We start from the raw sequence: 22,708 nt of genomic DNA on the forward strand, positions 1-22,708 counted from the left end.
CTTAATATAGTAAGAATAATAGATTAAGTTATAATAATATTCTTCGCTTACTAAGTAATAATTTAATATAAAACTATAAAGAGTATATAATATAAGATCTTAGAGAGTTAAGTCGTATTCTTAATAATAATAATTTTATTAACGCTTAATTTCTTCGTAATATTCTCTCTAGTATTTTCTATAGTATTCTTCGCATTTATTTATTATAGTTCTTTTTTTTTACTTCTTAATATAGTAAAGATAATAAACTAAGTTATAATAATATTCTTTACTTACTAAGTAATAATTTAATATAGAATTATAGAGAGTATATAATATAGGATCTTAAAGAGCTAAGTCGTATTCTTAATACTAAAAGTCTTATTATTACTTAATTTCTTTATAGTATTCTTTATATTTACCTATTATAATAACTTCTCTTATATTAACTAAGTAAATTAATATAAGATTATAAAGAGTAAGTCTATTATATTATTACTGCTAATAACTATCTCCGTAATATTCTTCGTAGTATTCTTCGTATTCGTCTATTATAGTTCCTTCTCTTATTTAACTAAGTATAAGAATATTAAGAGTAAATATATTTATATTAATAGAATTAATAGAATAGTAATAGAAGAATAATTATATAAATAGATGAAAGGATTATTATTTAATCTCGAACGCGTTTAATATAACTATAATATTTAAAAATTAATTTAATTCATCTATCGCTAACTTAGAAGAAGTATATAAAAGAGAACGTATTCGTTTAAGCTCTTTTTAAGAGTCTTTTAACGCGTTTATAAGTAGTAGTAGATAGCTATTAAGCTCGCTTATAACCTCGATTATTAGTAATAGCGAATTCGTTAAAAGATAATCTAGAGGCGTTAGTAAAAGATTTAAAAGATAAATAAAAGAAATATATATTTTAGATACTTAGTAACATTTAGACGAGAGATATCGAGAGCGAATTTATTTATAATTAATAAATTAATAGAATTATAGAAGAAGAATAATTATATAAATAGATAAAAGAATTATTATTCGATTCTAAACGCGTCTAATATAACTATTATAATTATTATATTTAAATATTTATTTAATTTACTAATAGTAGACTAAATTTTATTATTTTTATAGCGTTAGAAAGCGCACACTAAGCTCTATAATTTATTAAATTATAAAGAAATAGTATTCGTAGAGAGCTGATTATTTTAGAGGATAAGACTTCTATACATAGATTTTTATAGATTTTTAATAATTGCGAACGCTAATTTATTTACTCGCGATATCTAACTAAAAAGCGTAGATCTAATAAATTAATAATTAACTATATATATAAATTCAAGATTTTCTAGTTTAGCTTTATCTTATTCTTTTATATATACTAATTATATCTTTTCGACTAGTAGTTTTATCTTCGCGAAGTCTTATCTTTACTTTATTTTAATAATTTAAATTAATTTAAATTAATAATTAATAAATTATTAAGAATTTTCTAAACTTTCGAGATTATTAAATTAATAAGTTTAATAAATAATAATATTATATATATACGAATTATAATTAATATTATATTAAAAGATATATCGCTATTAAGTATATATCTACTTTATAAAAATAATACTATTAATTTAATTTAATTATAAAATATAAATATATTTTTTTAATTTTTTTAAGATATAAATATTATTTACTAGTTGAAAAGATATAATATATTTTATAAAATATATTATATTAAGTAATACAAGTAAAGGCCTATAAATTAAATTTATAGAGTTGGATTTTTCTAAGTTAAATCGAATTTTAGCTCTAGCTCTAAGTTAAATCGAACTTTAATCGCTTACTATACGTTTTTAATTTATATATAAATATATATATACGAAGAGAGATACGCTAAGATTTAATTAGAAAGATATATCGAGTATAAAGAATTAATTTATAATAATTATCTATAAAAAATAAAGAAAGATTATATTCTTATAATAAGAAGTATCGAAATATCGAAAAGAAATAAAGATAATATATTAATTAGTAGTGTGAATTTTACATTATCTTCTACCGTAGTAAAATCTTTCGAATAATAAAATAGCTATTAGAGTAAGATATCGAATAATTTTAATTCGTTTAAATATATATTATTCGATATTTCTTCTATAGAGATTTAATTAATTATAATTATCGTAGTAAATTCTTCTCTTATAACGTTATTATAGTAATATATTATATTAATATAATAGAAATAATAGATTAAGTTATAATAGTATTCTTCGCTTATTAAGTAATAATTTAATATAAAATTATAAAGAGTATATAATGTGAAATCTTAGAGAGCTAAGCCGTGTTCTTAACGATAATAACCTTATTATCGCTTAATTTCTCCGCAGTATTCTCCATAGTATTCTCCGTAGTATTCTTTATAGTATTCTCCGTAGTATTCTTTATAGTATTCTCCGCATTTATCTATTATAATTTCTTCTCTTACGATATTTCTTCTATAGAGATCTAATTAACTATAATCATCGTAATAAATTCTTCTCTTATAACGTTATTATAGTAATATATTATATTAATATAATAGAGATAATAAATTAAGTTATAATAGTATTCTTCGCTTACTAAGTAATAATTTAATATAAAATCGTAGAGAGTATATAATGTGAAATCTTAAAGAGCTAAGCTATATTTCTAATGATAATAATTTTATTATCGCTTAATTTCTTTATAGTATTCTTTATAATACTCTCTATAGTATTCTTCATATTTATCTATTATAATTTCTTCTTTTATTTCTTAATATAATAGAGATAATAGACTAAATTATAATAATATTCTTCGCTTATTAAGTAATAATTTAATATAGAATCGTAGAGAGTATATAACGTAGAATCTTAAAGAGCTAAGTTATATTCTTAGTATTAGGGGTCTTACTATCGCTTAGTTTCTTCATAATATTCTCCGCATTTATCTATTATAATTTCTTCTCTTATTTCTTCTTTTATAGAGTATTAGATTAAGTAACTAGCTTAATAGTTAATTAAGTAAATAATTAATATAATGTAAGATCTTAAAGAGCTAAGCCGTATTTCTAACAATAATAATTTTATTACTACTTAATTTCTCCGTAGTATTCTTTATAGTATTCTCTATAGTATTCTCCGCATTTATCTATTATAATTTCTTCTCTTACTTCTTCTCTTATAGAGTATTAAACTAAGTAATTAGCTAAGTAACTAATTAAGTAGATAACTAATTAATTAGCTAATAATCTAATTAAGTAAATTACTAAGCTAATAGAATAAATAGTATTAATTAAGCGACTAAGAAATATAATTAAAATAAGATAATAAAAAACGAATTAAGAAGAAAGACGCGTTTTAGAAGATAGCATCGCTAAATTAAAAAATACTATCGCTAATTTAAGAGAAGTATATAGAGAAGAACGATAGCTATAAATTTATTTAAACTCTTTTTAAGAGTTTTCTAACGCGTTTATAAATAGTAATAGATAGCTATTAAGCTCGCTTACGACCTCGATTATTAATAATAGCGAATTCGTTAAAAAGTAATTTAAGAGCGTTAATAGAGGCTCTAAGAGGCGAGTAAAAGAAGTATATATATCTAAAGTATTTAGTAATATATCGAGAATGAATATATTTATATTAATAAATTAATAGAATAATAGAAAAAGAATAGTTATATAAATAGATAGAAGAATTATTATTTAATCTCGAACGCGTTTAATATAACTACTATAACTATTATATTTAAATATCTATTTAATCTATTAATAATAGACTAAACTTTATAATTTTTATATCGTTAGAAAGCGTAAATTAAGCTCTATAATTTATAAAATTATAAAATAATAACATTCGTAGAAAGCTAGTTATTTTAAAGTATAAAACTTCTATATATAAATTTTTAATAAGAAAATATAAGAGAGCTATTAGATTAATTTAGTTAATCTAATTAAAGAGCGTAGTAACTCTAAATTAATAATTAGCTATATATATAAATTTACGATTTTCAAGCTTAGCTCTATCTTATTCTTTTATATATATTAATTATATCGTACTCGAATATAATATAAATAAAAGTAAATATTATATTCTTTTTTTAATATGAATTCGAAATCTTAACGATATATATTACGATATAATATATCTATAGTATTATATTATAAAATAATATATATATAAGATATCTTAATTAAAATTTCTATATTTCGAAGTATAAGTAACTATTCTAGTTATTATTCTAATTAACGATTATTCTTATTCGATAAATTCGATATAATAGTTATTATTATTATAGCTATCTATTATAATTAATATTATTATAACTATTACTATTATAACTATTACTATTATAGCTATTATTAAAATATAGCTCTCGCGTATTTTAGTTATTATATTTTCGATCTCCGCGTATTCTAATTATTATATTTTCTAGTTATCTAATTTTATACTATATTTAAAATCTAATCTCGAAGAGATTTTAAAGAATTAATTCGTTCGTTCTATATATTATATATCTAAAATTCTAATAGATTATAAGCTTAATTTATAGAATATATAGACTAAGTCGCTATAATATTAGCTTTCTATAAGATTAATTTAAATATAGAGTTATAATTATATCGTTATATTATCGTAAAAAACTCTCGTTATTATAAAGAATTCTTATTATTAAATAATAAAATAGTAGTAAAGAGAAATATCGCGAAGAACTATAGATAATAAAGATATATACTAGTATAGTATATAAGTTCTATATAAAATAACTATATTACTTCGAGATAGAGTATTATAATTTACTCTTATTATTTAAAAAGACTATTATACTCTAGAGATATATTATATTACTCTAGAAAGAGATATTACGTTAAGAAGATATATTATACTAGAATAATATATATATTAAAATTAAAATAGTCTATTATTACGACTAAAATAGTCTATTATTATTATAACTAAAATTATCTATTATTATTATAGCTAAAATAGCCTCTTATTAAAAGGCTAGAATAGTCTCTTATTAAAAGACTAAAATAGCCTCTTATTAAAAGACTAAAATAATCTCTTATTAAAAGACTAAAATAGTCTATAAAAGACTAGAATAGTTTATTATTAAAAGGCTGAAATAATCTATTATTAAAAGACTAAAATAGTCTATTATTATCGAAGACTAAAATAGTTTATTATTAAGACTAAAATAGTTTATTATTATTTTAGACTAAAATAGTCTTTATCGTTAATAAGAGTTATATATAGCTTTATTTCTTATTAAGTAAACTAAAAGTATAACTATAGAAGAGTATTAAAATATAGCTCTCGCGTATTTCAGCTATTATATTTTCGATCTCCGCGTATTTTAATTATTATATTTTTTAATTATCTAATTTTATACTATATTTAAAATCTAATCTCGAAGAGATTTTAGAGAATTAATTCGTTCGTTCTATATATTATATATTTGAAATTTTAATAGCTATTACTATTATAAATATTATTATTATTAATATATATAATAGAATAAAATAGAATTAAGCTTAAAAATCTTAAATTTATATATATAATTAATTATAAATTTAAATTTATTACGCTCTTTAATTAGATCGACTAAGTTATCGCGAATAAATAAATTAGCGTTCGTAACTATTAAAAAAATATAGTCGGATAGCCCTAATTAAAAAATAGGTATACATTATTTAATTTTAGAATAACTTTTTTATTTTCTATTAAAATTTTGAGATTTTTTTTTAAATTGTAGAACGAAATATGAGCTTTTAGAATAAAAAAGAATTCTTAAATTTAGTCTTATAATTATTAAAGCGCAAGGAATTCAAATATCGCTCATCAAAGTTCGCTTATCAAAGATCGCTCATTAAAGAGCGCTTATCTATTTACTCGATAGCCCTAATTATAAAAATAATTATAAATTTAATTTATAGATCTTTACTTATAACTATTACTATTATAATTATTATATAATAATAAACTATTTTAATAATAAATAATAATAGTTATAATAGTAGTAGTTATAATAGTAATAGCTATTAAAATATTAGATATATAATATATAAAACGAACGAATTAATTTTTTAAATCTCTTCGAGACTAGATTTTAAATATAGTATAAAATTAGATAATTAAAAAATATAATAACTAAAATACGCGAAGATTATATTTCGATAATAGTTATAATAGTAATAGCTATAATAATAGTAGCTATAATAGAAATAATTATAATAGTAATAATTATTATATTAAATTTATCGAATAGAGATAGTCGTTAACTAGAATAATAATTAGAATAGTTACTTATACTTCTAAATATAGAAATTTTAATTTAGATATCTTATATATATATTATTTTATAATATAATATTATAGATATACTATATCGTAATATATATTATTTATTAGAATTAATATAGATATAATATTAATATAAATATATTAAATAAGATAATTAAGATATCGAATTATATAGATAAAAGAGAGATATTAAATAGTAGATAAAATCTGTATTAAGATACGCTAGATTTAAATAGATAAGAGAATTAAGTAATATATTAAGAATAAGTAAAGGCCTATAAATTAAATTTATAAAGTTGAATTTTTTTAAGTTAAATCGAATTTTAGCTCTAGTTCTAAATTAAATCGAACTCTAATCGCTTACTATACGTTTTTAATCTACTTCTACTACTATAAAATTAATTTAATCTATATTATATATAGATATATATATATAGAGAGAGGCGCGCTAAGATCTAATTAGGAAGATATCGAGTATAAAGAATTAATCTATAATAATTATCTATAAAAAATAGAGAAAGGTTATATTCTTATAGTAAGAAGTATCGAAATATCGAAAAGAAATAGAGATAATATATTAATTAGTGGTGTAAATCTTATAATATCTTCTATTATAGTAAAATCTTTTAAATAATAAAATAGCTATAGATATCGAATAGTTTTAATTTATTTAAATATATATCGTTTTATATTTCTTCTATAGAGACTTAATTAACTATAATCGTCGTAGTAGATTCTTCTCTTATAACGTTATTATAGTAATATTAATATATATAAAAGAATAAGATAGAACTAAGCTTAAAAATCTTAAATTTATATATATAGCTAATTATTAATTTAGAGTTATTACGCTCTTTAATTAGATCGACTAAGTTATCGCGAATAAATAAATTAGCGTCCGCAATTATCAAAAAAATATCGCTTATTAAAGTTCGCGCGACAGCCCTGATTAAGAAACAGATGTACATTATTTGATTTTAGAATAACTTTTTTATTTTCTATTAAAATTTTAAGATTTCTCTTTTGAAATTATAGAACGTAATATAGGCTTTCAAATAAAAAAAGAATTTTAAAATTTGGTCTTATAGTTCTTCAAAGGTAAGGAATTCAAATATCGTTTATTAAAGATCGCTTACTAAAAGTAAAGACCGCTTATCAAATTTACTCGACAGCCCTAATCAAAAAAATGATTATGAATTTAATTTATAGGTCTTTACTCGTATTATATTAATATAATAGAGATAATAAACTAAGTTATAATAATATTCTTCGCTTACTAAATAATAATTTAATATAAAATTATAAAGAGTATATAACGTGGGATCTTAGAGAGCTAAGCCGTATTCTTAATAATAATAATCTTATTATCGCTTAGTTTCTCCGCAGTATTCTTTATAATATTCTCCGTAGTATTCTTTATATTTATCTATTATAATTTCTTCTCTTATTTCTTAATATAGTAAGAATAATAGATTAAGTTATAATAATATTCTTCGCTTATTAAGTAATAATTTAATATAAAATCGTAGAGAGTATATAACGTAGAATTTTAAAGAGCTAAGTCGTATTCTTAGTATTAAAAATCTTATTATCGCTTAGTTTCTCCGTAATATTCTCCGTATTTACCTATTATAATTTCTTCTCTTACTTCTTCTTTTATAGAGTATTAAATTAAATAACTAGCTAAGTAATTAACTAAGTAGATAATTAATATAACGTAAAATCTTAAAGAGCTAAGTCGTATTCTTAATATTAAAAGTCTTATTACCGCTTAATTTCTTCGTAATATTCTCCGCATTTATCTATTATAGTTTCTTCTCTTACTTCTTCTCTTAATTAGTAAATTAATAGAATTATAGAAGAAATATAATTATATAAATAGATGAAAGAATTATTATTCGATTTCGAACGCGTTTAATATAACTATAATATTTAAATATTAATTTAATTTATTAATAGTAGATTAAACTTTATTATTTTTATAGCGTTAGAAAGCGTATACTAAGCTCTATAATTTACGAAATTATAAAGAAATAGTATTCGTAGAAAGGTGGTTATTTTAGAGTATAAGACTTCTATATATAAATTTTTAATAAGAAGACTCGAAAGGGCTAGCGAGCTAACTTAGATAGTCTATCTAAAAGGCGTAATAACCTCGAATTTATAATTAACTATATATATAAATTTAAGATTTTCTAGTTTAGCTCTATCTTATTCTATTATATATACTAATATAGAATACGCTTATAATACTATTTCTCTCTCTTTATAAAATTATATCTTATAATTAATAAGTAAAAAGATAGAAAAATAAATATATATATATATCTAATATCTGAAAAATAATAAAAGAAATAAAGAAATAATTATATTCGAGAATCTTAGTATTATATCTTTCTTTATAAGAGATATTAAAGATAATAGTAGCTCGTTATATTTACGCTATAATAATATTATTAATCGAGATATAAATATATATAGAGAGCTTAGTTGTTAAGGAATCATTATGGTGTGACTCATATATGTGTGTGTTGTAAAAGATGTTGATTAATCTATGTGGTCTGCAGGCAGATATGTGCGGTGCCAAGCCTACGCTAGTGGCCCTATGAGTATCCCTGAGGCATCTCATGACAATTGCCCACAAAAAACAGAGAAATGCCATGTCCTCATGGCAAGAAGTATGCATGCATGAATGAGTGAGTTTTCGAAATGCTGGAAAGGAATGGAGACACCGGGCTAATTAGTGGTGTGCATCCCACGAAATCTCCTGCTGGAATGAAAACTTTTGAATGATGAAATGACTGTCGGAGCAAGATATCGGACGGTTTCAATTCGTCCAAATATGCATCGTCCGATGTTCCTCCTATAGAGGCCTAATTGACTGTGATCGTCGCAGTAGATCCTCCTCTTATAACGTCATTCCAGTGATATACTATATCAATGTGATATTGTTAAGGCACGCAGAGATAGTAGGCCAAATTGTAGTGTCGTTCTCCGCCTGCTGAGTGGTGATTTGACGTAGAATCGTGGAGAGTATATGACGTGGGATTGTGGAGAGCTGAGCCGTGTTCTTGCTGATGGTGGCCTTGTTGTCGCTTGGTTTCTCCGCAGTATTCTCCGCAGTGTTCTCCGCATTCGCCTGTTGTAGTTCCTCCTCTTGCACTGGCTGAGTGGATTGATGTGAGACCGTGGAGAGTAGACCTGTTGTGTCACTGCTGTTGCTGACTGTCTCCGCGATATTCTCCGTACTGCATTGCTCCTCCTCTTGCTTGACTGAGTGCTCTGGCTGAGTGGCTGTCTGCTTGGCTTGTAAGGCCTCTTGTCTCGCCCATTCTTGACGTATGTAGGCCGCTCGGTCTTGAAGGATTTTGGCTTGCGGTAGGAAGAATTGAGGGTCTGATTTGCTAGCCAATTAAATATACTCTTAAGCCTTAACGTCGTACTTCTATAGGTAGCATTCTCTTGTATACTATGGGCCGTAGTACTCGGTGCGGTACTGCTCATGTAGGGTCTGCAGGAATGCTTGCATTGTGATATCGACAGGCCTAGTGAAAGGATCGATGGGACGGTGTCAAAAGGTACTCGATGATAGCGAGTGTGTTGGAGGTCCGGCTTGGAGCGTTGCACTATTAGGTGTTGATGCAGGCTTTGCGTAAACGTCTGATGTGACGCCTGTTGGTCTATGGATATAGATCTTCAGGTGTTGCTACCAATTGTTAAGGAATCATTATGGTTTGACTCATATATGTGTGTGTTGTAAAAGATATTGATTAATCTATGTGATCTGCAGATAGATATATGCGGTGCCAAGCCTACGCTAGTGGCCCTATGAGTATCCCAGAGACATCTCATAACATTAGTTAAGAGGAAATTAATATAGTATAATAAAAATAATATTTATAAGCGTAGAGATAAATAGTAGTAATTTTCGAATTTATATTTAAGCGAATAAAATATTAGTAAAATAATACGATGTAATTAATTAAAGGCTCTTAAATTAAATTAAATCGAATCGAGTTATAGACGTTAAGAGCTTTAATCAATATTAAATAACTTCGATATAGATTTCTCTATAATATATTATTTAGTTTATATTAATTATATCTTATAATAGCGATAGCGTTATTTATATATATATTAATATAGCTTCGAAAGATCTTTAGATTTATACTAGTAAGAGAATCTCGCGCGAAAGACTTTATATAAGATGATTTTTAATCGATATAAATCTAAGAGATCGATTCTCGGCTTCTGAAAAAATAAGGCCATTGCGAAGATATCGAATAATTTTAATTTAATTAAAAACGATAGTTTCGATCTATAGATAAGACTCTTTAAAATATTACTTATAAAAGTCGTCTATTAGATCTTAGTAATTTTCGAATTTATCGTTATTCGCATTATATTAAACGAGATTATTATTAAAATCCTTTCACTTAACTTTATACTTAAGACGACTATTAATTAATTTAGATATAAATATTTCTTTAATAATTTATTCCATTTAACTATTTATAGTTATATATTTTAATAATAGATTTATCTATTCTAATAAGAGGTTATTTATAGCGAAACTTAATAGATTAAGATAAAAGATATTATAAATTCTTATACTTAATAGAAGTTCTAGATAATATAAGATTTTTATAAAATTTATAATTTTAAATAGATTAAGTCTCTTATAATTTAATTTACGAGAAAGATAATTAAAGATAATATTCTTACTATTTAGAAAGATCTTATCGCTTATTTAAAAGATAATCTTTTATTAATACTTATTAACTTATATAATTATAGTCTTTTAAGCGCGATTTATATTACTTCTAATATACTTAAAAATTTATTTTATATAATTTATAATATCTTTTATCTAAGCGATATTAAAATATTTATAAATAATCTTATAATTAATAATATTTAAGCTAAAGCTTATTTAATAATAAAATTTCTTATTTATAAGAAAAGATAAGATATTAATAATCGCTAAGATAATATTATTATTAGCGAATTTAATAATAAATAGTTATTCTATTTAGTCGTTTTATATATAATTATAATAGATTCGAAGTTAATACTTTATATTCTAAATTACTCGCTTAGTCTATTTATTAATTTTAGAATAAAAGATTATTAATAGCTTAACTATAATATCTAATTATTTATAAAAAGATTTCTATATAATAGCTATAAATTAAGAATCTTAATTTAATATTATTAAGATCGATAAATCGTATAGATAAATTTTTTTTTTAAATAATAAATTAATTATTTTTTTAGTAATAGTATTATTATTAATATCGAAATAAATTATATAATAATATTTCTTAGTAAATTAATTAATTACTATTTAAATAGTATTATTATTATTAAATATAAGTAAGTCTATAACGAAGTTAATTAATATATCTTATTATCGTTTTTATAGAATTAATAGAGGCTAAAGTAAATTATATTCCCGATTACAAAGTATCTTAACTCTTTAATAGATATAGTAATTTTAAATATAGATAGTTATTATTATTCTTATTTCTCGCTAATAATATTCTCTTTTAAGTAATTTATAGATATATACTATCTCGAGATAGTTATAGAATAATTAATTATATATCTCTTAGATAATATCGATATATATATTATTAAATATCTATAAACGATTTTTATAATAAAGTATTTTATTCTATATAAAATACTTATAAGAGTAATTTCTTAAAACTTATTCTTATCTTCAGCGATAGCGTTACGAATTTCTATATAATAGTTATTCTTTTTATTAATCTCTATTATCTTATAGTAGATAGAGTTATTAATTATATATATATCGATATATTTATTATTCTATTTAAATAATTAAGAGTAAAAATTATTTAATCTTATTAATATAATTATTTATTTTTAAAATTAGTTAATTTATATCTAGCTATTTACATAAATATATTTATCTTAATATTCTAAGATTTAGATTAATAAATAATCTTTATATTAAATTTTAATAATATATCTAAATATCGAATTTAATATTAATTAAGATTTCTTTTCTTAGTAAAATATATTAATTTTTTATAATCGATAAAGATTTTAATAAGAATATTTATATATTCTAGCTCGAAGTATTAATATTCTAGATAGCGAGTACTTATTAATAATTTCTTATTATAGATTTAATAATTATATTTAATTAAGATAAGTTTTTATTATAGAAGACTATTAAGTAAAATACTCTCTTATTATTATATTAGAAAAGAATCTTTTTATTAATATAGTTAAAAGAGTTAGTCTTTAAAACGATTTTCTTTATTTTATTAAAATAATATAAAACTAAAGCTTTAGTAATAGCGATTTTTAAAAAGTAAAAGATCTTTTAATATATTAGAGACTAATTAAATATAGCTTTCTTCGCTATAAATTTTATTATAAATTTAACTATTTTAAAGAAGTCTCTAATAAATTATTAATAAAAATTATAAAATCGATAAAGATATATATCTTTTTAAGGTTAATAGATATAATCTATATAACGATAGTTTAGATTTTAATAAGATCTATTTATAACCCGTCTATAGATACTAGTAAATCTAAAAATTTGATTTTTTATATATAAAATTCGCATTTAAGAATATTTATCTAAAGATTAATAATTTTTAATTTTTAAAGAATTTATCTAACCTGTTAAATATATTTCTTTTTTATCTTATTATAAATAATTAAATTATTAAGATAGATTTAATAGAAATCATTTAGATACTTAAATAGAATATTATTTATATATTATTAATATATAATCGAGTCGTTAATTAACTCGAAGGGGAAGATTTAATATTTATATACTTTAAGAGAGATAATAAAAATAGTAAAATTTATTATTATTAGAGTATATACGTAGTTTATTAAACGCGACTATAATATTTAATCGAGTAAGATATTTATATCTCTAGATTCTTATTAAAATCTTATCTATTAATAAAATTTAATATTAGTTTCTTTTAATAATAGCGAAAAATTATATTCTATTATACTATTAATTTTTTAATAATTTATAATAGAATATAATTTTCTATTTAGCTTTTCTATGAATAGAATAAATAAGATAAATAATATATAACTTAATATTATAAATTTCTTCTTTAGATATTTATTAAAAAAAAATTAATTTATATTCTAATATTAAATAGATCTTATTTTTTAAAAGTTTTATTTTATTAAAGCTATTATTAAATTTTAATTTATAATTATAGAAACGATATAGAAAAAATATATATATTTTAGTTTTATTTAAAATATCTAAATAATCGTAATATTTCGAAGATAATTTATATTTTATTTTTTTAGAATTAATTATATTAACGCTATTAATCTAAATAAGATAATTAGAATTATAATATCTTTTATATTTCTTTTTTAAGTTATAGAAATAGAGTTTATTAATCGATATATAAGATTTATAAGATATTCGAGTAGTAAAAAATATATATAATATAGACGATATATTATAGATCTTATTTATTATTAATATAAATAGTTTATTATCTTTTTTATAAGCTAGTTAATAATAAATCGCTATATTAATCTTAATAATATTAATAAATTTAATCTTATTTAATAAAGAGATATTTAAATTAATTTTACTATTATAAGTAAATAGAGAAGAGCTTTATCGTTTAAGTATAGTAGATAAGAGAGTAAGTAATATAGATAATTAAAGTTTTAAAGTTAATAGAGAAGAGAGTTTATTTATTATTAATACTTTATTATTATTATAATTATATCGATCGAGTAAAAAGAGTATTTTATTTTATAATAGAGGCTATTAAAGTTACTTCTACTTATGAAATAAGTTACTTATTTACCCCTATAGCCCTATTTCAGCCCTATAATAAGTAGAAAAAAAACGACTTTTGAATAGTAACTCCGGACCTGCTATTCAACTCCATAAGCTACTTATTGCGTATTCTATTACACGTTCTAGAGTAGCCTTCTATACATATAACACACCATCTCTTGCCAAGCCTGATCCTACAGGCGTCATGGCCAGAAAGAAGCCCAAACGCGCCCTGACAGACGCCTGGAAATGTGGCCCCCGCGCATCTCAGCCATCATGTTTTTGGCCTCCGCGCATCCCAGCCACCATGTTTTCCCGCCACCTGATTTTGTACTATATTTAGGATCTGGCCTCGGAGAGGTTTTGAAGAATTAATCCGTCTATTCTACATTATCACATATCTGATATTATATTCTAACAGCCTACATTAGCTATCTACTTACCACTACGGCGGAAGTGAAAGTTATAATAACTGCGATAAGGTATAATCGTTATAATAACTTTAAGAGATATTTTATATGAAAATATAAGATAAGATACTTAGTTATTTTCTATAGAGTTACTATAAAGAAAAGAGCGACTAGATATAAATACGCTAAGGTATATTACGTGATTATATTATATAATTATTAAGACGCTAAGAGTTATATAATCCGAATTTTAATACTCCTCTTCGTATATATTCTCTTATAGATAAAACTTAATAAATACGAAGTTTAATATTAACGATATTAAAATTAAATAGATAAGATAAAATAACTTAGTCGATTTTCGTCGGGTTATTAAAGTAAGTTAGCGCTAAGTAATTAAGGTGAAATCTAAGCTAAGTAGTTAAGATAAGTTAGTATCGGGTAGCTAGCGTAAAAGTATACCCCTTATACCTCCTATATCTCTACCTCTCTCTATATAAATAAAATTAAAAAATATAAGATTTAAAGTTTATAACGTTTAAAATAGAATAAATAAGATAAAAAGTCGAAATCTGAAAATGACTATATTAAATCATAGCCCCTATTTAAATATAATCCAAATTTCACTTTTTATTAAAAAGCGGTTTTTCGGAAATTTTATTTTTAGGCCATCTAGTGTATATTAAAAATCGATTAATTTAAGATCGAAGGATATATATAAGAGTAGCTAAATAAAATAATTGAAAGAAATTCTTCTAGCTGTATATCGCCGGCTATAAGACCTCTACGAGAGTTATTTTAGATATTTAATTCTTAGTAATAATGACTATAATAGCGGTAATTTAAAGGTATAATATTTGAGACATTAGTAACGAATAGATATAGATTTCTCGAAAGAGTCTTGGAAGTTTGATAGCGATAGTAGTAATAGCGCTAAAGAAATAGCTATTTCGATATAAAATAATGAGTTCGCTAAGTACTAAGTTTAATATAGCGACTTAGTAAGTAACTTAAGTAGATTACTTATAGTACGAGAACTAATAAAATAGCTTCTCTAAATCCAGATATAGATATAATAGAATAGCTTCTTTACTAGATATTATTAAACTAAGACTATATTAAGATAGTAGTAAGATTAATAGCTATTAGAGGAGTAAGTAGATATAGCTTCTACTCTAAGAGTATTCTAAAAAGTAATGAATTTATTTAAGCAAAGGGTCTTAATAAGCTTATTAGCTATTTATTTATTAGTAAGAATATATCGTATATCTATAATATTATTATTAATCTTTTCTCGTATAAAATAATAGATAATATTAATATACTTGATATGAGTATAAAACTAAGCATTCTTTGCGAGGGTAATTGCGTCTTAATTATTATCGAAAATAATAGTAATTTTAAGATTTATATCGTCGAGGCGAAGAAGTTAATTAAGTAAATTCTTTAGTCAGATTACTTCTTTAATAGCCTATATTTAATTAATATACTCTATTTTATAAATAGATAATACTACGATAGCTTAACGCTTAGATAATTAACTAATTATATTACTCTCTATATTAAAGAGATAGCTAGATATAGATCTTTAAATCGTATCGTTAGTTTAATTAAAATTGATATAATCGATAAGTTCTTAAAGAGAGCCTTTATATACGAGTTCGTAGTATACTATATCTCTTAGATATCGAAAGATTTAAATAATTGTATTTTAATATATTAAAGTTAAGTTAGCTAAGTAGTAACTTACTAATAATATCGCGTAGATAATATTAAGATAGATATCGAGTATAATATATATAAGAGATCTTACCGCGAATTAATAGTTCTCTTATAATTTTCTTAAGGCGATATAGCTCTCTTCGACGAAAGCTAGTTTATAATTAATTTTAAGAGATATTAATATCAGAGTAAGATTCTAATAGTTAAAATAATTTAAGAATCGAGTAATATAAGCCTCTTATTCTAGGCGAAGAATATCGCTATGGCGATTTCTCTTAATAATTATATTCAAGTAGTAGATATATAATTCTAAGTTCGATATATAAAACTTCGCGTTAAGACCCTTCTTAATCCGCTAAATCCCGATTTTACTAAAGTTAATAATTAAAATATCGTCGATATAGAGCGCTATAATAGTACTCTCTTTAGGGTTCATAAATATATTATCATTCGATTTAATAGAGAGAAAACTTAGCTTCTTTATATACTTCGAGAAGTATTAATATTAGACTTAAGAAGATTACTTTAAATTATAAAGTATCTTATTTAACTTATAGACCTTAATATCATTTTTACTAAAGTCATCGAGTTAATATATATAAATCTCTTTCTTTATATTATCGTATAGAAAGGTAATTTTAATATTTATTTACTTTAAATCTTAATTTAAGACGATTATAAGTGCGAAGATCGCCTTATAGCTTATAAGCTTTATTATTAACGCGAAAGTATTATAGTAATTATAGCCTTTCTACTATTCGAATTCTTAGATAACTTAGCGTACCTTATAGTAGGTAATTTCTCTATCGAGATCTCGTTTTAAGGTATAGATCTATCTATCTCTTAGAATATAAGCCTTAAGAGATATCTAAATAAGATATTAAGTGTTATTATTTATAAGAGATTTATACTTATCCTTTATAAAAAGTTTTTAATTCATTTAAGATAGCTAATTAAATATAGCCTACTCGTAAGTAATAAGCTCGAAAATATTCGACTTATTAATATAGTTCGCAAGTAAAGCGAATACTATAAAGGCTCTCGAAAGAGGGTTAGGGGATAGATTTCGTAGATTTAGAATTATAAGATTCGAGTAATTATATAGCACTCTTTAAATAGCGCTTAACTTACGATCTTCGCGAATAGCTTATATAACTTCGATAATAGTAAATAGTAAATCTAAGTCTAAGGAAATTTCCTATATAGATAGCGTAGATTAAACTATCGATATAAATATAGATGTAGTATTTAATCGAGTAGCCTATATTAGAAACGCTTAAGCTAAGAACTCTCGCGTAGTTAATTAAATTTATCGTACTAAAGACTCTTATATAGGTCTCCGCGAAGGCGTTGGCTTATTAGCTAGCTAGAGAAAATTTAATCTTAATCTTATAGATATTAAAGATCTTAAAGCCGCTAAAGATTTAGTAATTATTTTAGTTATAAATATAACGTCTTCTAATACTTCTTTAAATTTAATATCTTTCGAAATATTAGTAATACGCTATCTATTTAATACCTTCTCTATAGCGAATGTTAGTATTATTAGATATTATCGCTTATTCGAGAGCTTATAGATCTTAATTTCTTCTTTTAAGTCTATAACTAAGGGCTATTTTTTTATAAAGTATACGCTATTAGCGCGAATAACTATCTTTTTAATAAGATTATATAATTAAAAGATATACTCCCTTTTATACTCTAATAGTATACACTTTTTACTTCGATTTATAAGCTTCTTCTAAATTCATTTTATCGCGTAAGCGATAAAATCGATTATATATAAGTGAGAAAAAATAGACTTTCATTAATAGAAGGCCTTAAAAAGAGATTATAATAATTCTAATATTAGGCGATTATATCGTTAGATAATTAGCGATAATAACGATTTTAGACTAAAAAGATTTATTAAGATTAAAGCTTAAAAAAATAGAATATATCTTATATAGTAAGATCTATCTAAAACGCTCGATTATATCGTTTATCTAAGAGTTACTAAATATAATAGATTTCTATTTAATACCCGATAGAGCGAGATAGTTAAGAAAGGCTTTAAATATATACTCGCCCCTATTATCGAGGCGAATATAAGAGATCTTATAGCTATATAATTTAAGACGAACCTTAAATCGTAAGAACATAGCGAAGGTCTCACTCTTATAGCGGATATAGTAGACTTTAGAGTAGAAGATAAAATTATTCTTAAATATTATAAAGTATCTATAATTATTAAAACCTATAGGGGATAGAGGCCCTATAAGATCGCTATAAATAAATTCGCTCGGTCATATGCCGGGCGTAGTGAAACTAATATAAAGAATAGCCTTTTAGCGCCCTATAACACAGCACTCGCAAGTATACTCATCCGCGATATCCTTAATAAAATCCACACCTATCGCTATAGCGGAGAGCCTATTTAAATTCTACTAATTTAAATAGTCTATATAAATATATTAGAGTTAATAAATCGAGTTTAAAGAAATACTATATATCGTTAAGATACTATTTAAACTATCTTAGAGATTAAAAAAGAATAGATCTCGATTACGAGTATTTATAAGCTTTAAATCATCTTTAGTTAAAATGTAGCCAGTCTTATAAAAGCCGACTACGATATTAATATTTAAGAGTTTATTAATAAAAAGAAGATTAACGTCTATATCGAGTATATATAAGATATTAAGTAAGATAATATTTATATATTTATCTTAAATAGAGTAATTTAAGCTAATAATATTACGATTAAGAAACTAAACTTAACTACTCTTAATACCGCGGATAGAGCGAGAGTAGATCTTTTTATAGATAATAAATATTAAATAATTAACGAAGGAATAGCGAGAGTAGCTAGAGTTCACTATTATATGAGAGTATAGGTCGGCGAAGTTAGCTATTATTAAGTTATACTTTAAACTAGAATCGATAGCTATTAAGTTAATAACTTTCTTATTATTAATTATATCGAGGATATTAAAATCATTAAGGCTAGAATTTATATAATATATAATTAAATTTAATTCTTTTAAAAAGATATAATTAACATTAAGATACTTATTCTCTTCTAGAGTAAAAGCGTTAAAAAGTATCTCTTCGATACGCTTACGCTTAATATTAAGGCCCTTCTTTACATTATTAAAGTTAATCGCGATATTTTAAGTCTTCTTCTTCTTTTCCTTATTCGATATAAACTTTTTAAACTTTAGATAAGAGAACTTAATCTAGTATTTAGCGGAGGGATATCTAAATTTATATTCGACGATCTTATATAAGAGATAAGTTTCGCGATTAATTTCTAAGTCGCTAGCTTTATAATATCTAGTAAACTACTTATCTTTATTCTTATCGCTATTATTATAAACAGCGTATATAATAATATCGCCGTCTTTAGATAATAGTAGATAAGTCTCTTTATTCACCGCGATATAGATAATCTTATTAAATTTAACGATCTTATCGTTATATAGCTTATAAATTTAGATATAAGTTATTATAAAGATATTAAAAGAGTTCTCGAGTTTTATAAGAAAGAGCTAAATTAGAAAGAGCTCTAATAAAGTAAGCGACTTATATAGATTAACGATTTTAATAGTAATCTTATAAAAGTCCTTTTTATATTAGCGAATGCCTCTCTTAAAAGTAAGAGTAATATCGAGTAGTTAACGAATTAGCTTCATATAGAGCTCGAAGTCTTTAAGCTTATAATATTTAATAATAGCGTTTAATATTATCTAAAAATTCTTATTATTATAATTAATCTTAGTAAGCTAGCGATTACTATATTTAAGGCGTTAAAAAATAATTATATAAGTCTTAAGCTTAATAGTTTTAATAAAGAGTAAAAGATTATTAAGTATTAACCAGCCCTTAATATCTTATCTTTATCTAATATATCCTACGCTAGATTTTAGAATAGCGATAAAGATTAGAGGGAAATTGCCCTCGTTAGATTAAAACTAATTAAAAGTATTAGCCGTAGCGCGCTATAACTAATTATTTAAATTTATTATCGCTAAAGAATAGTCTAGATAATAATATATAAAATACTAATAGAGAGAGCGATAGCGGCGATAATAATAATAATTTAGCTATTATTTTAAATAAGATAATAAAATTAGAGAAAGACTTTAAGAGTAACTTCGAAGTAAATAAAATAGACTTTTTAATATAAAGATTAAATAGCTTAATATCGCTTATAAAGCTAAGAATATCTTCGCTAGCTTCGAATTCGAGGTTAATAAAATTATTATTTAATAAAGTAGTAGAAATAGAATAGATACTCTAATCGTTGTTAGAGTTTTTAAAAATCTTATTAATATTGATTAACTATCGCCTTTAAGCTTCGAGTTCTTATATAAAAAATAAGAAGTGCTTGTGCGTAGAGCTATAATAGATATAAGTAATCTAATTAAAATAAAAGATACTTAATAATAAGAATAACTTATAAACGTAGGCTAATTTCTAATAAAATTATATAAAATACAGTTATTATAAATATACGAATCTCCTTCTTAAAGAGGAATTAACACTCTTCTTATACTACTTATTTAGAGACTTAGATCTAGAACATTTATATCGCTAGCTATTATTATAAGACTTCGAAGATTATTTTAGCTTTATAATTACGATAATAAAATATAGATAATCGCGAAAAAAGAATTCGATAATAAAGCCTTAGCTCTCTTCTTTAAGAGGCTTCTAAAGATCTAAAAGTTAATATTAATAAAATATCTTTATTATTTTAATCTTAATAGGCTTATAAGCGTATTAGAAGATAGTAATATCAGCTCGAAAATACTCTAAACTACGATTAGACTATTAATGCTAATATTTAACTACTTTTAATTAATAATCATTAATTCGATAGTTAATATATAATTTTAAAGTTAATATTAATATAAAATAACTTTACTTTTAATAAAGTTAAGTATTTTAATTTAGTAAAAGTTAATAAGATTTAGAGATCTTAATAATATAACTTAATCGTATAGTAATATAATTATATACTTGATATATTTAGCGAGTTCGATATTTCGACTAGAGGCGATATATCTTAACTCGCTTAGAATAGAGGCGAAAGTAGCTCTTAGCCCCTTATATTATTGATAAATCATATTCGCTTAGGCTTACGATCATTTTGAGAGAGGGAAATACCTTTATTAAGAAGATTAAAAGAATGCCTCTATAGCTATTACTATCTTTTTATATAATAGACTTTAGATATTATAAGATAGATACTAAAAGCCTAAGAACAGTCGTAGTTATAGAGATAAATAGTAGATATAATATAATAGTTATCGGATAGAGCTCGGGCTTATAATCTATAAAAATATGAAATAAGATACTTAGTTATTTTAACTATAAAGTTACTATGGAGAAAAGAGCGACTAGATATAGATACGCTAAGGCGTGTTATATAATCATATTATATAACTATTAAGACGTTAAGAGTTACGTAATTCGAATTTCAATATTTTATATATAATAGGCCACTGTTGAGAATCGTTCCCAGACCGTTTTTATTCGTTAAGGCCCTATATCGAATATAGTTAATACGATATTACTATTACGAGACTATTTAAGAAGAAGAAGAAATAGTTACTATCTATAAGTAGAAATAATTAGAGTATTATTAAAGAACTAGTAGCTTATTACATTTTAAACTAGAAGAAGTAGAAGTAACTTTAATAGCCTCTAATATATTAAGAACTATCTTAAATTTATTTATTTAAAGTTTTTTAACTATTATATTATATTTTAATAATATAATTAATATTAGATATATTTTTTCTTAAATAAATAAAGAAGAAAAATAGGTTTTAAGAGATAGTATTGCTAAATTAAAAATATTATTATTAATTTAAGAGAAGTATATAAAGAAGAATATATTTATTCGAGCTTTTTTAAAGGATTTTCTAGCGCGTTTATAAGTAGTAGTAGATAGCTATTAAGCTCGCTTATAATCTCGATTATTAATAATAACGAATTTACTAAGAAGTAGTTTAAAGATATTAATAGAGGCTTTAAGAGATAAAAAAAAAATATATATATATATTTTAGACGTTTAGTAATCTTTAGATGAGAGATATCGAGAATAAATATATTTATATTAATAAAATTAATAGAATTAATAAAGAGATAAAAGAATAATAGTTATATAAATAGATAAAAGAATTATTCGATCTCGAATACGTTTTATATAATTATATTTAAATATTACTTCGCTTTATAAATAGTAGATTAAATTTTATAATTTTTATAGCGTTAAAAATATAAAGCGAGTTTTATAATTTAAGAAATTATAAAATAACTATATATATTATAAGCTAAGTACTTTAAAGTATAAGACTTCTATATATAAATTTTTAATAAGAAGACGCGAAAGAGTTATTAAGTTAATTTAGTCGATCTAATTAAAGAGCGTAGCGAACTCGAATTAATAATTAACTATATATATA

The 22,708-nt window shown here is 22.7% G+C and overlaps 1 protein-coding gene across 1 annotated transcript; it reads right to left on the reverse strand.

Moving 5' to 3' along the window:
* Window positions 1-9,237: 9,237 nt before the first annotated feature.
* Window positions 9,238-9,809, reverse strand: HO133_003955 (uncharacterized protein; the record flags this gene model as incomplete). The annotated part of the gene is made up of 2 exons (XM_037294876.1): window positions 9,238-9,701; window positions 9,749-9,809. The coding sequence occupies 2 exons, from the start codon at window positions 9,807-9,809 to the stop codon at window positions 9,238-9,240; spliced, it is 525 nt and encodes a 174-aa protein (XP_037148923.1).
* Between the last annotated feature and the right edge of the window lie 12,899 nt (window positions 9,810-22,708).

This window comes from Letharia lupina (genome assembly GCF_014066315.1).
Source record: "Letharia lupina isolate WasteWater1 chromosome Unknown contig_19, whole genome shotgun sequence".
Taxonomy (NCBI): domain Eukaryota; kingdom Fungi; phylum Ascomycota; class Lecanoromycetes; order Lecanorales; family Parmeliaceae; genus Letharia; species Letharia lupina.